The sequence below is a fragment of the Centruroides vittatus genome, unplaced genomic scaffold (genome assembly GCF_030686945.1).
Source record: "Centruroides vittatus isolate TY-2023 unplaced genomic scaffold, ASM3068694v2 scaffold_2520, whole genome shotgun sequence".
Classification (NCBI taxonomy): Eukaryota; Metazoa; Arthropoda; class Arachnida; order Scorpiones; family Buthidae; genus Centruroides; species Centruroides vittatus.
Genome location: NW_027122689.1, coordinates 31,418 through 48,420, shown reverse-complemented (window position 1 = coordinate 48,420; position 17,003 = coordinate 31,418). Strand labels below are relative to the sequence as shown.

The 17,003-nt window shown below is 36.0% G+C and overlaps 1 protein-coding gene across 1 annotated transcript in view; it reads left to right on the top strand.

Annotated features, from left to right (window-relative positions):
* Positions 1-5,660: 5,660 nt before the first annotated feature.
* The window catches only part of LOC136987594 (serine/threonine-protein phosphatase 2B catalytic subunit 2-like), a gene marked incomplete at its 3' end in the record, with an annotated part of 35,953 nt that continues 24,610 nt past the window's right edge, over positions 5,661-17,003 (top strand). Inside the window, 1 exon segment of the mRNA XM_067285358.1 lies at positions 5,661-6,013. Within this exon segment, the coding sequence (XP_067141459.1) occupies positions 5,965-6,013 (49 nt within the window).

Sequence of the window (17,003 nt, the reverse complement as noted above, 5' to 3'; positions counted from 1 at the left end):
AAAGGATAAATCTCATAACTAGTCATTGTCATTAAGTTCTTCATATGTTTCGTTTCCAGATACCACTAATAGTTTTATCTCTGGAAGAAGCTCTACAAATCGTTGTAAGACTATTCTCTTACTAAGCCATCTAACTTCAGAACGTGACAATACTCATCACGTTCATCAGTCATTAATTTGAATAATCTGCTCTGAAGTGGTCTGGCTAGAATTTACAATTTTTAAAACAACTTTCGTAACATGTTCATAACGCATCACTTTTGTACGTAATGCCTGTTGATGATGACGCAGTGATAATGTAAAAAAAAAAATAATAATTGGAAATTCAGCATCATTCTTGAATAATGTGATGAAGCCAACATTAAAACTAATCATGGCAGATGCTCTGTCGGTCAAGCGGTCTTCGTTCCCCGAACACTGGGAGTTTGGTCGTGGGTTCGCACTGCGCTCGAACGGGCTGGCCACGTGTCGTTTTCCTGGTTTTCTCCACGTCTATGACGCCTAAATAGGGGCCAGTTTCCCTCAAAAAGACCTCCCGGAAGGCATCGCCCAAGTGTTGCGTTGCCATAACTAAACAAACAACCGTCGGTTGTTATGGACACAAGTTTTTGAAGGGGCAAATTTATTTTTTTTAATGTAGTTTTTAATAAACTCGGTATATGTCCTTTCCACGTGTATTTCCTTGTAGTGGCAAAACTGAGAGTATATCTTATTTTACTGAGACCATTCTTACGTCGTTCTCGATTATACGTCGTTTGTCAAAAAAGTATATGGAAAAATAAAAATCAAGTTTAAGTCATTTTATTCGACTTTACATCTGTCTGCCACAAATATTGAAGTCATAATATCACTAGAAAAGGGTTAAAAGCACAAAATCATATTAAAATATGTACATTTACAGTAAATTTTAATATAATCATCTTAAATCCTAGAGAACGAAACATGAAAACATCTGTGTTTCTGTGTTATCGTCTTATTTAGCGGTCTTTAAATGCTCATTACTGGCGTTTTCCACCGTAGTTTCGACTTACGTCGTAACTACACAAGTAAATTCGACTTACGTCGTTTTTCGACTTAGCATCGCCTCTCCTGGAACCAATTACCGACGTAAGGCGAGGTAGACCTGTATATGGATGCTTTGAGGCGCCTGACTGAAAATATCACTCGAAAAAGACCAGGGCTCTTCGTCTCGAATTTTTAGTGTTACGACTCCTAACGTGTCGAAGGTGTCACGTGGTACGATCTCACACTCCGACGTCAAATTGGTAGTCTCGAGTTGTAGCTCACGCACTTTCCCATCTGACCATGCGAGTTCCTACTCGCTTTGAGTCGAGCCTGTGAGATCTCTACACGAAAGCGAAAATGGCTGACGAATATGCTATTCTGACCGCAATCGAAGCATTAAGAAAGTGGCGCAAGACGTTGTTTAAGGCAACGAATTTCTCGACCACGAGTAGATGCCTTCTCTTTTGCATTTCTTTTCGTGTCAAGTCAGCACTGATAAACAAATTTTAATTCATAATTGATAAAATTATACAGTAAGACCCCGCTTAACGCTGCCTTGCTTAACGCTAATTCGATATAACGCGGTCTACTTGAAGCCTAAAAAAAAAAAGCTCAAAATGTGTGCCGATTTTAATTATAGCGGCATTTCATTGATTCGTACGTTATCCAATTATTTACGAACACGAACCAATCAGTAAAAGGTAGCAAAAAGGTGTCCTTTCTTTAAATCTCCGTTTGTTTGGTGCAATTTTGGAAAAAATATAACATCATGGATGCCATAGGAAATACGGACTTCGCTTGGCAAGAATTGACTGATAAATGCATGAACGGAGTGTGGAAGAAGTAATGGCTGGAGGTATCCAAGAATTCTCATCGAGAAGAGTCTATCGCTGTATCGTTAGGTTGACAAAATTGTCAACTTAATCGATACAGATGTAGGCGAGCAGGAAATTGGGAGTTACTGCAGGTTTCTGGTAAGAGCCTTGCCAACGACTTCAAGAACCGGCAGAACAAGGAATTCGTGTAGAACTGGAAAATAGAGATTCTGAAGACGAAGAACCAAAGAACTTGCTACAGATTTCCTTAGGAAAAGTTTGGTAACGATAATCGAAATCGTTGTAGCGAATGATCCAAATTTTGTAAGGAGTACCAAAGCAAAACGAGGCATTTTTGACGCGATCTTCTGCTACCGACATTTGCTTAAGGAAAGAAAAAGAAAGCGACCAATGAAACTACAGGATTTCATCGCAAAAAACAAGTTTATGTGTTATTTAACATATATTATTATGAGAAAATTTATATAAAAATTACTTAAAATTATAGTAAAATTGCTTATTTTTTGGTCGCGTGTTCCCGTATCCCTATTTACTCTATGTTAAAATGGTCTCGTTTAGCGCTTTGTGGTCTAGGAACGCATCCCCCGCGTTAAGCGGGGGATGCGTTTCTAGACGACAAAGCGCTGTACCAAGCTGTGCAAAGCAAAGTACCAGAAACTCTTTTGTTGTACAATTATTATTGTATTAGTGTTTGTATTCTCTATTATTAATAAAAATTTTAAGTGACATTATTTAAGATTTGTTTACAAGCAACTTATTTATATGGGGCTCCAATTTAAATTTTGTCTAAGGCCCGCTAGAGGCTTAACCTGGCGCTGCATGTGCTAAACATCACTAGTTATTGATTCACGGTAGTTCTTGAACAAAGTAAATAAAAAGGGGGAAACGTCTACTAAAGGCAATTTTAACGGCAAGCGACGCGACTCCCGATCGCGATAGCGAGGCCGACTTAGCGGAGAGAGCGACGCGACTCCCTATCATCGCGCGATCGCTGGAAAAAAGTATGATAACTTTTTTATTTTTCGTCTCCGGTCCAAAAGTAGGGTATCGTTGAACTCGTCTCGGTCTCCTGAGTTCAGATATATACTCAAAGACCCGAAATTCCATAGGTGGTAATCTATAATATCCCCAATTTTTTAATAAGATATAAATTTTAATTAATTCAAAGTACTGTACGTTAAAATATGAAAATTTATATTTTAGAAAATACAAGGAAAGGTCATTGGAAGCGGTGGAAGCGCCGCATCCACCTTCCAATGATGGCACGCCACTGATATTTAGATTATATCTTCTTTTGTATGAATTATATTTTATTAAGTAATTTTTAAAATTATATTTCTATTTTTTTATTTTAAGGTAGAAATGCCAACTGATCTTACAGGTAAGAAGGGGATAAACAAAAAAATAATTGATAAATAAAAATTAGATTATAGCCGATATTACCCGTTTTCACTGGGTGCACGAATTAAGTCTCCCTCTTCTGAGACAGAGAATTTTTAGATAAGTCTAATGTTCGATTTTCCGCAAAAATTGAAAAAAAATACCGCCTCTAAAATAGTACAGTAGAAGCTGAGATCTTCAGGGTAATCCTTAACCCTCTTCCTCTCTCCCGCGGATTTCCAAAAATCTCTTCTTAGTGTGGATTGTTATGACGTACCCTAACTTGTGCCAAATTTCAACTTTCAACTCCTAACCGTATGGGCTCTGCGCTTATTATTATTATTGTTATTATTATTATCAACCCATTTCTATATTATATATATATATAATATAGAGTAACCGTTTACAGATGTGTGTAAAATGTAGAAAATCTTCACATAAAGATTGTTCCACAAAGCCCCTATTCCGAATAGATCGATAGAAAAAGGATCGGAAAGAAATGGCAAGTCTAAAAGATGGGTAAAAGACAGGTATAGTTAAGAGTAACGCGTAGCGGAACTTAGACATAACCAATCAGAACGAATAGAACAATGAAAGCATTTGTATAAAAGGAAACGATCAAAGTATTTGATACGTTCAGCAAAATTTGGAATTCCTATCTGGACCTAGCTACATTAGCATTAGGGTTAAAAAGAAGGTTGGAAAATTTAATTAAAACAAGAAAAATTTTATCTAATTCTTTTAATATTTTTGTAAATGGGACGAGGCACCCATACCCATAACGGCAACGATAATCGAGTAGATACTGAATAGTGGCCAAATAAATAGATCCAAAACAGTCTTGCAGACACCAAATAATTCCGCTAGCTAGAGATTTAAGCACAATACGACCATTAACCTCCGCTAAGATGGCAGACAAATTGCATGGAAGAAAATAGACACATCAGCGGAGAATCATCGCTCTATACTTGTATGGTTTTCTAGATAGCCGTTACTCGCTTTTTGTCAGTAACTTAACTATGGCGAATCAGTGATCGTTGCTTAAAACCACCATTACTAGGAAGTAACCGGTATCCAAAAAATTGCCGTTAGACCGCCGCAAATTACATGAAGCGGGAGCTAGCGTACGCTCCGTCGCGCTCAAAAGCCCACCTTCTCCCCCCGAGGCTACCAGCCATTTTTGCTAGGTAAGCTACGCGGGCACGAAACAGCCGCAAACCACACAGCGTACGCTGGCGTAAAAGTGCTGCATCATGGGATATTAGCAACTACTGTTGCCACCAGGCCGGTTTTTAAATTCATGGTCCGAATTACTTATTAATTTGTCCGGTTTTCGTAGAAATTGTAAAATTATGACGAAACAAAATAAATTTATAAAAATATTTGCATTAGATTTGTTCCAACACAAGTCTCTAACTGGTTTTTTTTTTTTTTTGTAACTTTTTCCGCCCTGTGGGCACTAAGAGGGCCTCTTATAGCAAGCCCATTATGGGTTCGGCCAAGCCCACAATGGGGCGGCTGGGTGGTGAGGGACGGGGACCGACATATCTGGACGGACCACCCCCCGAAATATTCCTGAGGATTTTTCGACCCGTCCGGATTCGATCCCGGGTCCCCCAGGGCGGCAGGCTGCTAACCTTGACCGCTCGGTCATCCGGCCGCTTCTCTAACTGGTTTAAAACTGGCATGCGCATTGTTCAGTTCTTGGCTGTAAAACGACATTGCACAAGCCAGTGGCGTAGCTACGGTTCCCGGACAATGGGGATAACCGCGCGGGCGCGAAGAAAGGGCCTATGACGTCATCGGGTGTGCTAGCGCACATTTGCTAGCGTTTATCATTGATGTAGTTTGCGGCGGTTCTTAAGCTAATCGCTGTGGAACATTCTCCTGGCTGAAGTTCGGCAAATCTTCCGGAATTTTCGAAGATAGATCTCGAACGGACGCGGATTTTTCGCGTTCCTCCGTGAAATTCTAAGGAAATCGAATAGCAATAAACATCGCAGCCTTCGAAACGCGCGTGCGCAAAAGAAGCTAAACATTAACGGAAACGGGGGAACGCTGTATTTTCGATAGGAATTTCCTCTTTCCAGAGGTTAAATACAGAGTAATTCCGATCAGAAGCGCGTCGGGGAAACGACGAAGCCGGTGATGGAGAGGAATTCCGCAAAGAAAGCGACGGGGAGCGTACTGTACTGGTACAATACGTAACTATACAAGCGAGAAGCAATAACCCCGTCCTTCACGTTCGTCGTATTTTTTTTCCTCACCCTCGAACCGGTAGAGGGCGTCTGGAGATTTCCGAAAAGTATTATCGGAAAGAGGAATTTTTTAAGATCGACCGAAAAAGGAGGATTTACCGGAAACGTAAAGCTAAAGTTACGGAAAGAACAGTATTAAACGACGATTAATTTATTAAGATTTTAAATTTGCGTGTATCTCGTCCGACGACGACGGAAGATCTTTTCTCGAATTACCGGTTATCCTCGGCTCCCTTTCGGAAAAAAGGCTTAGTAGACGTCGGTTCGACGTTAATGGCATTTGGTTTCAGTTTACCGTCGGATCACGTGACTCGGGCGGACGGTTAAAAGCACACGTGCGCAAAATTTATGCGCAATGCAGCATGTTCACATTTGCCAACAACAAACATTTGTTTACGCCATTTGGAGTCGGTGTTATATTACATTTCCGTCATTTAAAATAAGTTTATGTCTATTATAAGGTGAGAATCGTTACGTAAACCAAGATGTCGTCCAACAGCGCAAGAGCCTTCGGGGGAGATCGCGTGGTAAAGAGTGAGTATTTTCTAGCGAAAACGTTTTTTTTTTCTCTTTGGGGGTCGGAGAGGAGCGGATGTTTGCTCGGCTCACTCCTCTCCCTCCTCCTCGACGCGTAATTAGCTTTCCTGCGGAGAAACCACCGGAATGGACGAAGAGTGCGAGGAAAATCGCGGCGCGGTCGGCGGAGAGAAGCGATTTTCCACTCGGCCGTGGGAAATGGGCCAGAGACGTTTAAGCGGCGAGGAGAAGGTAAACGACGCTTCGATAGGAGTTACCGAAGATCGATGAGTCGATCTGTTGTTTAATCGATGCAATTGTTTCCGAGTCTGTGCAAATATTCGCCACTTCGCCGACTCTCGGCCGGATTGCGGTTAGAGTCCACGCCCCTCGCTAACCGTGTTTTGATGCATTGCAGTTTGATTGAGTCCAAGTTTGACGCTCCCGTTAATTATTAATTTCCTTCTCCCTTCGCTTTTCGCGGCGGCCGCGCTTGCCTTTACGCCGACGATTGTTTTTTTTCGTTCGAAAATAAGTGTTGCCATCTCTCCACCTTCGTTATCTGCAATATTTGAGATCGCGTGTGGTGATAAATCTCTAGTCACCGCACTTTCTGGAAACCCCGACTCTCTGTCACCTGTTTTGGCCGCTCCTCTTGGGATGCCCCTCCAAAGATGGAACCCGCGGCCATCTAGAGGCTGCGGGTTCCGTCGGTCTCCCTCTGCGGGGCGTCCGGGCCGGTCGGGAGGGCGGTCGTTCTGCCGCCACCGGTCTCCGGTATCCCTTTCTTTTTGTCCGTCTGCACAGGTTGGAATCCCACGTGTCGACGCTCCGGTCCGCGTACTATTTAGCCCGGACGAGACGTCGTCTGTCGCTTTACTTGTTGGCAACGGCTCGTGCGGACGATGGACTTCTAAAAGCGTGCTGTGTGGACGACTTCCGACGGTTCTTGCACTTGCTATTATGCTCGTCTGCTCGTATCGTTTTTGGTTTGGAAGAACTAGTATTACGTTCTTGTGGGCCGAGTACTTGCACGTTCGCCTCCCGATCCATCTTTTCTTTTAATGCCGATGTGTTTTAGTCTCCTCTGTAACATGCACGATTATCGATCGAAGATGAATGCACTCTTTGCAGTATTTCGTGAGAGGATAATTGTTCGGCGTTTGGAGTGACGTTTACGGACTACTTATGTGATACTGACTGTCGAAAAACTTATCGTTTTGCTTGTGAAAATGCACTGTTCGTGCACTTTTAAAAGCAAAACACTGTCTGTGGCTTTTATCTTAATGGATGATACGATTGCCAGAAATGTTATAGTAGATGCTGCCGAATTGTGTTCTTATGTTTATGATGTCGTGGATGATGGTGTAATCTTTATGATTTCTTTCAGATCTACAGCAAATTGATATTTTAATTTTTATAAAAAGCTTGTGTTTCCGGGCATACTTTCTTTGACCCTATTATACATGTGAATGAGAAAGATTATAAAATGTTACTCGGGCCTAATGCATTAATTTTACGAGAGAACGGCATGATGTTGGGTCGCCGATTTTGATCGGATTCGGTAAGGATATAATGTGTCTCTGCCGACTGATATGTGCCATGCAGTAAAGCATACTACTCAAAATTAGACAAGAAAATTGAGGTTGAAAATTGCATAATCACTTAAAACTTTCAATATTTCCATTATTTATAGAGGGCCGATGGCTCTGTGAGGATGTGCCAGTTATAAATCAGGAGGTTGATGTTTCAAATCTTGTCAGTAACAATGGGTTAATATTTTTCTCTTCTTCTATAACTATAATTTTCACTTTATTCTTGATATTTATAAATTTAATATATTTATTTAAAAATTATTTATAAAAATTGTTCATGTGCATATAGGATATGTATATAATATATATTTATAATTTATTTGGGAAAATAGTAAGATAATTTTGTTTATACAAAATTATCATTATTCAAGATCAATTTTGTTAATAAAACATTATTAACAAAATTGTTTTACAAAACATTATTCAATTTGTTTGCTCTTCACCAGCACAACTTTGTGGATGATAATTGTCATAGAAGCATGTGAAACAATAAACATTTCTTCAGAGTGTGCATTGAATAAATGTAGCATTTTTTTTAATAAGAAGATTTATATATGTCACTGGAAAAGCAAACTTGATTAATGCTTAAAAACATTGTCATCAACTAATTTGGAGGAAAACCATGCATAATTGAAATATTAGAGTTCTTAACTGGTGATGTATTATAGAATGTAAGTTTATTGCATATTCTTGAGGTAAAATTTCTTAGTACTGCTCTATTAATTGTGAACAATTCTGTAGTTGTTTTATAATGTTTTTAATTTTGCTAATAAAAATAAATGTTGCCTGGTTGACATATAGGCTAACATTTTGATGGTATAAGTGCAAGTACTACAATTATCATTGTCCAGAAAAGTAGCATTGTAGATTTCTGGATTTGTTTGACTTCATCATGAATATACTAATAATGAGAATTAATTTAAAAGAAAAATACAAATAAGAATTTAATTGATAATAGTAGTAATAATATAGCTCAATATAATTTGGCAATCATTTTGCTTTAATACATAACTATTGTGTTTAGATCAGCATTCTTCAACCTTTCACGCCTGTGGACTGGCAAAAAAATGAATATTTTGCAGACTGGCAGAAGACTAAACTTACAGGTTAAACTGCTTGGATTTGGGTGAAGTGCACGACTGTCATAACTTTATTTAAATAAATTATTACTAAAAATTGCTTTTAGCCCTTGGTATAATTAAATTAAATATCTACAAATGTGAGGCAGATAATAGTACTGCAGTGATAAGACGTTACTATTATCTGTCTCGTGTTTGTAGATATTTTATTTAATTTTATTTAAACAATTGCAATAATAAAAAATAAATAAATACTGTTTATATTAATTACAAGTTTAAAATTTTAATATTTTATTATTACAAAATTTCCTGCATCTATGAAATTTTTTGCAGACTGCATTCAAGATTTAAGAACACTGTTTAGATGTTTATATTTAATAATAGGAATTTATTTTTTTGCACATAAGATTGTAAATTTGATTTGAGAAACTCTACAAACTGCTTGTTAATTTTCCAGATTTTGAACATGTCACTACCATGTTATCATACCCACTTTTCAATTCTTTTACTTCTTTTTGTACAAGTGAACCAAATGTATAGTATGTACATAAATACATAGAAAATACGAGGGTAATCACAAAAGTAAGGTCTTCTATTTTTTTTTTTTTTTTTTTTAAATACAAAGAAACTTTTATTTTTAATAATGTTTATATCATTTTAAAGCTTGAACATTTATCTATTTTTCTGCATAATTTCCATTTCAGTCGATGCGTTTTTGTAGGCACTGTGGCATTTTTTGTATGCCCATGTCATACCAGCTCACCGCCATGTTGCAGGACCCATCTTACGCACACTTTTCTATATTGCAACTTTTCCATTAAAATCCTATGAATGATGCTTCGAGAAACCCCAAGAACCAAAATGCAGAGATCATCCAGAGTGATTCGCGAATCTTCATGCATGGTTTGCTCAATCATTGCGATTGTCTCGTCGGAAATTGACGGTCCCCCGCTTCTTTGTTGTGAATTTCAGTACGTTCAGCTGCAAACTCCCTATGCCACTTCAGGACATTTTTGACATCAATGCATGACTCACCATACACTTCTGTCAATTGGTGATGAATTTCAATTGGTTTAACATGACATGGAGGGGAGCTGGTATGACATGGGCATACAAAAATTGCCACAGCACCTAAAAAATGCATTGACCGAAATGGTGATTATGCAGAAAAATAGATAAATGTTTAAACTTTAAAACAGTGGTCTGGGAACTGGGATAAATTACCCCAAATGGGGTAAAGATGAAGTTATTGGGGGTAATAAGGAGTTTCTCCAAAACCTAAAGAGTAAAAGTTTTCAATGAAATTATTGTGTTCCAAAGTGACAATTTTATTTGGTTTGTCTATTATTTATTATTTTCATGATTCATTTTCAGTGTAAATTGATTCAATAAATAGTGTTTAATTTAAATTTATATTGATTTTCTTCTTTTCAAAATGAGGGGGATAATGTCGACTTACACAAGTATATTTTGGGGTAATAGCTAAAAAAGTTCCCCCCCTGCTTTAAAATGATATGAACAATATTGAAAATAAAAGTTTGTTTGTATTTTTAAAAAAATAGGAGATTTTACTTTTGGGATTACCCTCCTATTCTGTTTTTAAATAAATAATGTTATGTAGCATTTGTTAATTGTTTTTGACCTCACTTGTTACTTGAAATGGTGGATATTGTTTTATTACTCTGTTTATTGTACATTTGTACTTTTCTAAAAATAAATCATTTTTCTCTATAGCAATATAATAAATATAATTATAAAAATCAGGAGTAAAGTGAAAATTAGTTATAGAAGAAGAAAAAACTAACCCATTGATTTCAACAAGATTTAAAACATCAACCTCCTGATTACAAACCTGGCAATGACCCCTCTATAAATAATGGAAATGCTAAAGGTTTTAAGTTATTGGGAAATTTTCAACCTCAATTTTCTTGTTTAATTTTGAATAGTGTGCCTTACTGCATTGCACATGTCAGTCATTGGGGATGCACTATATCCTCACTGAGTTTGATTAAAATTGGTGACCCTATCATGCTGTCTGCTTATAAGTTGTCATATTAAATGAAAATACGAGGGCATTCAGAAAATAAAGAACATAATACGTAATGCATAGCACTCTGTGCAGATAAATTACTGCTATCAATTCAAGGTCAATTTGTTCTCTAATGTGTTAGCTTAGCATGTGTAGAGTTTCCACAATGGCAGACTTACTTTTACTGTTTCGTCAAGGGTTAAAATGTGTAAAAAAATCGAAAATCCTATCAAATGTGAAATGCAAAGTGTTGTTCATTTTCTAAATGTGAAGAAAGTTTGTCCTATAGAAATTCATAAACAAATCATGGAAGTGTATGGTGATCACATTATAGATGAAGCAAGTATGAGAAATTGGTTTTTAATGTTTAATCAAGGAAGATAACTTTCAACCACACTTTACTGCAGCCACTCAAAACCATGCTTCAGAAATTTGGCTGGAATATTTTCAACCACCCACCATACAGTCCCAATCTGGTCCCTAATGAGTTTCATTTCTTTCACAAGCAGAAAGAGTTTTTTTGGGTGGATTTGGAATGTTTTGGAACAGATGACATGTGAAAGATGCTGTTACTAAATGGCTGAAAGAATTGGCAGTGGAAGTTCATGACATAGTAATTGAAGCACTACGAGAAGTGCTTTAATTGTAATGGTGACTATGTAGAAAAATAACTGGTCTTGTACTAATTACTTAATAAAACTTTTTCTTGTCATTACTGTTTTTTTTTGTTTTTTATAGGCAAACATTCTTTATTTTCTGGATACCCTTTGTATAAATGTTTTCCTGTAATTTGATTTAATTCTAATAAATTTACATTTGTTAGGAGCTTCAAATAAATCATAAATTATTATAATAGTTAATTTCAACATTATTATAAACTGTATCTATTACATTTAATTAATTTGCTATTAGTTTATACTTCAAAATATTGAAAGCATATCAAACTTTACAATTCAGTTCAAAAAGTATAGCTGTTTGTTCATGTATTAACACCAAAATATATCTATACTTTCAAATATTAAATGATATTAATTTAATTTAATCCAGATAATATTATTGTAAAAGTTTACATTAACTTTTATTGTATAAAATTTAATCTGTTTATTTAATTATTATTAATTTTGTGTGCAATGAGTATAGCATATATTACTCATTGTGTTTTAAAAAAATGTGATGTAGATCATTGGTTCACAAACTATTTTCATTTCCGACCCCCCATTTTGTGTAAAATCTTGTCGTGACCCCTCGATAGGCAGTAGACATTTTTTTAACTATCAACATAGTTAAAGTGAAATTCTTTCTATGATTTCACTTATGTTTCTACCTTGTTAGAGGTCTGAATAAAACACATAATTTTATAAAACATGGTTATATTTATGCATATGAGTATAAATATTTATTTAATGGAAAATATTTTTAAAAAACTTTACATTATAAGAATTCAATGTGAGGTTTGCGCTTGCAAAGATCTCCTGATTACTTCTATGTTCGGATCTGTATTGGAAATTGCAAGCCATAAGTCATCCTCTGGATCCAATTGTGATCGATATTTTGTTTAATGGCAATTAATTTTCCGGTTTCACATAAGTAGGTTGTTGCAAACTGAATCAAAATATTGATAGCCTTTTTCTTATATAGACAATTCGTTTCATAAAAAAATGTAGTTCTATTTTTATAAATAATATAATTTCATTTCACTATTTTACTGGCACCTGATATTTGTTGAAGATTTGTTGAGAGGAGAGATTTTTCCACATGTTGTAGCCCACCATGTAGACAAAACAGAAAGGCATTGTAGTTGATGGTGATGCACTTGGAAATTATATTGTGCCATCTGCATTTCAATAACAAGACCAGCTGGGCATGTAACCTATGCCACAGCTTTTCCAGATTCAACATAGAATAGAACATCCAATTTCTGGTACTCATCTTATAAGATACTTACATGTATGTTGGATGTCATGCCAAAAATTTTACTGATTGGAGAGAAAATTCACACAAAAAGGCTTTAACTATCATTTTATTGTACATTTTTATTAAGATAAGCCTTATATTTTTTATTGTTAAATGAATTTCTTTGAATTTGCAACTCTGAAAAATTTTCTCGCAACTCCTAGAGGGGTCATGAACCATGATTTTCACAACACTGACATTAATCACACTTACAAGGAGTACTACACCTATGTCCCCATCAATTTTGATGAATTTTGGCACAAAGGTAGTGTTTAACATGAGAATGCATTCCCCAAACCATTTCATTCTATGGGCCACAATGGGTGAGTTATTGAAGTTTAAAAATTATGGTAGCCATATGCATAGTCTGCTGCCATTGGTTAGCTTAGAGACTACCCTATCAAAAGACGAATTTTTTTGGCATTTTACTATATTATAATTATAATTTTTTTCTTTTTTTAGTGATGAATATTATCAAATAAATGCATGTCTGATATGTTTTCCTTCTCAAGAGTTTCTTAAGAGCAGGTAATATTTTTGGATTCGGAAAATAAGAAAATTGGACGTGAGAGAGAGTTTTGGAGAGTGGCGATCCATCTGCTCATAGGTGGGGAATGCAAAGAAAAAAGCTAACAATGAGGAAATTTTTGTTATTAAAGTTAAGTCAGTCTGATCTAACATTTCTAGCTTAAACTTCAATGCTAGAGATACATGATTACATAATTTTAAGAGTTGCTATAACATTGGTAGTCAAAAAAATAATGCAGCTAGTTAGCAAAATGGTGCTACAGTTAACAGAGAATACTATGCAGGCTGCAAAGGCTTTTCATAATGACATGGGTTGAAGTTTATTATCTGGGACCATTATGGCTGCCCTTCCGGTTGAGAGTACTCTCGCTCCCAACAACGTTGGTCACAAGCAATACGTGATCACGTCACTACCTAACCTAACGTGTTCACGTGATAAAATAACCTAACTTATTCTAATATACTATCCAGTGCAACTACAGAATTAAGACTACAAATATAAATAAATGGTTAAATTTACCTATGGTGGACAAAATGACAGCTCATCTCTGATTCCAGCAAACAGAAGAAAGGAACCAGTGGGGACGCATGTTCTAACCTAACCTAACCTAACCTATTCTAATAAATTATCATAATTATTACCAACCAAATTATTAGAATAGGTGAGGTTAGGTTAGAACATGCGTCCCCACTGGTTCCTTTCTTCTGTTCGCTGGAATCAGAGACGAGCTGTCATTTTGTCCACCATAGGTAAATTTAACCAAATAAATAAGACTAGAAATAAAAATTTGCAATAATCAAAAAAGGTTCTAACTTTTGACTGGTGCCGCTTACTGACCATTTCTAATCACGCCTGTACTCGAGATTCCGGAAGGGCGACCCCAAATGATGATCCCAGATAGTAAACTTCAACCTAAAATTCATATCAAATAACTTTGACAATGACCATATATTCAATATAAACCAGTGTGGTTTCCAATACCAAAAACTGACTCACCTTCAAGGGTGAAAAATCAAGTTTGCTCAATCACAACAAAATCTGGCAACATCAGCTGCACTGTATATTGTGTTATTAATAGGGCTGGTGATATTACTTGCAACGTTTTTTATGCTTACAGAAAAGTGGGGAGCTTCAGGTCAAAAGTGCAAGCAGATATTGATAGTTTCATGCCTTCTAACATCATTGTCACTTGTAGCATGTCAGCCAAAATGAGCAAGTCTCTAAATAAATTCTTTTTTGGAAAGACAGAATAGTCCAAAAAGTAAAGAAAAGTTTCCTTCTCGCAATAGATTCCCAGGGTGGATATACAAGTATGGATTCATATACAAAATTTTTTAGTCAAGCCTCCAATACACCAGAAACTACTTTAAAAATTGTCCAGAAAGTTGTATTTCTCTGGTGCAGTTTCTTGATACCATCACTCATCAGCAGTTAAAACAGGGAATATCTCTAGAGATATTCCCCAATGCCAAAGAGGTATCAAGGATAATAATTGGAACACACACGAAGGTGTTATCAAGTTGCAATCTCTTGCACTTTCAATTATCTGCTGACATTATGATTCATTATTTGTGGTATTTTGGTATTCTTCTGGGCTTATGACTGATAGAAAAAAAATTCCTCAGCATGAAGGAAGTGTGCTTCACACTTACAAAGAGTGGCAATCTTGTCTATGAAGCTGTAAATTGTGATCAAACTAGATTTATAAAATTGCTCACTGTCACAAGTGCTTGTGTATGTATCATTAATGTATTGAAAGCCATTTTCATTTCTGCACTGCTTATCCCTTTTTTGAGTAAATGTTAATATTAATGTAATTGCCAAAAATAATTACTATAGAGAATCTATTAGATGCTACTGTCCTGATTGGGTTAATAAGCCCACTGCATAAAATGATTTTTTTGATTTATTCATTAGACTTCACTTCTCAACTTTTATTAAATTTATAATGTAGCTGTTTATCAGTTTCATTAGTAATTATTAATATAATGTATCTCATGTAAAACTACTTGTGATACTATAAAAAAATTTAACTATGGTTGATATTAAACTACTCTTTCTGCAAATAATAATTGTGTTGGTATTTTAATGAATGATACAATATCACAGCATAAATAAGAAACATAACATTGATCTCATGCAGGTCCTATCTTCTCAGGCAGATCAGCACCAACATGACCAAACTAGTTTATTACTCGTCCACTATGAGAAATTGTTTCATGTTCAATTAGTCATAACTTGCTCATTATAGCTTATAGAATGAAATTATTTGGAGGATATCAAATACTACTTTTGACCAAAATTCATTAAAATTGATGAGGGACACAGGTGTAGTACTCTTTATTAGAATTGTTACTTTTTTGTAGATATAAAAAAGTGTCTTGAATCTTGGAGATTTAATAATGTAATTAAATTAATGATATAATAAAATTAGAGGAAAAATTGATTAATTTTATTAATAAATTTACAGAAAATTTTCCAAATAAGTTTGGAAATTAATTTTTATTTGTATTAATTATATTGTATTAATTATTTGTGTTTAAATATATTGTTTTCAAAATATATCATTAATTCTTTAATGTTATGTAAATAAAACGAAACTAATTATATATACATACATACCTACATAAATACAAAATTTCATTGGTTTTTGTTTAAGATATATAATTAGAAAGTGTGTTGTAGAATTACTATGTTGTATGAAGGATATATAACCTTCACACAACACAGTACTTCTGCAACATGGTTTTGTTCCAACATGGTTTAAAAATTGGGGATATCCCCTGAACAACATGACTTCCAATTTCTCTCTAATGTGGTTTTGGAAATCCTCCGTACAAAATTTCATAATTACACTACACTGGAGAATACCGGGATGTGTAAAATACTGCACTCTTAGAACCTATAATTGGTGTAACATAAAAAACAAAGGATGCTTATCACCACAGACGTTTTCAAACTGCTGGGAGTTCTTCTTCAGGTGTGAGACTGAATTACTGATGGGACAGAGCAAACCGTTAAAGGAAATTCGAGAAACAATAATAAGGTGTTACTTGAGACGCGTGTGTGTTCGTCTAGTTGACCCAACATGACCTTAAAGGTTGGAGTCTATCAACGTCTGCCATGCTGTCGACAGAATCAATTCATCCTTAAAATTGATGCAGTTCTCATTGAGGGACGATTTGTAGATTTAAATTGCCTCCAGCCACTTAAGATGTTCGTTGTGTGACGTAGTGCAAACGAATTTCGCCTGGTGGAAGGCCGCCACAATGTCCGGGTCGGCGGCGAGGGCGGAGGTACTTCTCTGATCATGTATGTCCTCTATGTGTTCCTGGAGTCTGACTTCCAAGGAGCATTTTGTGGATCTGATATAAACGAGGTCCCTATCAAATCTCTTGTCCCTAATGGGAATGCTATATATTTCAGGGCATTTGTTCTGTTTAGGGGGAGTCCTTTCTGTTGCGAAGGATGTCAAAGATGGTAGGGCATTTCCTGTATGCAATCTTAATATGTCTTTTCTTGGCTATCTTGGAATAGAGTGTTTTTAGGTACAGATTGAATGTGATAGGGATTCGTTGTACTTTGTCAAGTGTGCTAGGGACTGGTTGTATCATGTCGGGGGGGTTGTTATTGTGGCGGTCTGTCGAGATGGTGTGTGTGGTGGTAGCGTTGTATGCCGCGGTAAGACCGTGACATACAACACTTTAATTAAGAAGGCATTTTCTCATTCTTCTACCACACAAGCACTTGCCGCGGAACTTTTACATATCCATCATCTTGACTCTTGCCATGGGTTTCCGAGGCTTACACATAAATTGATCAA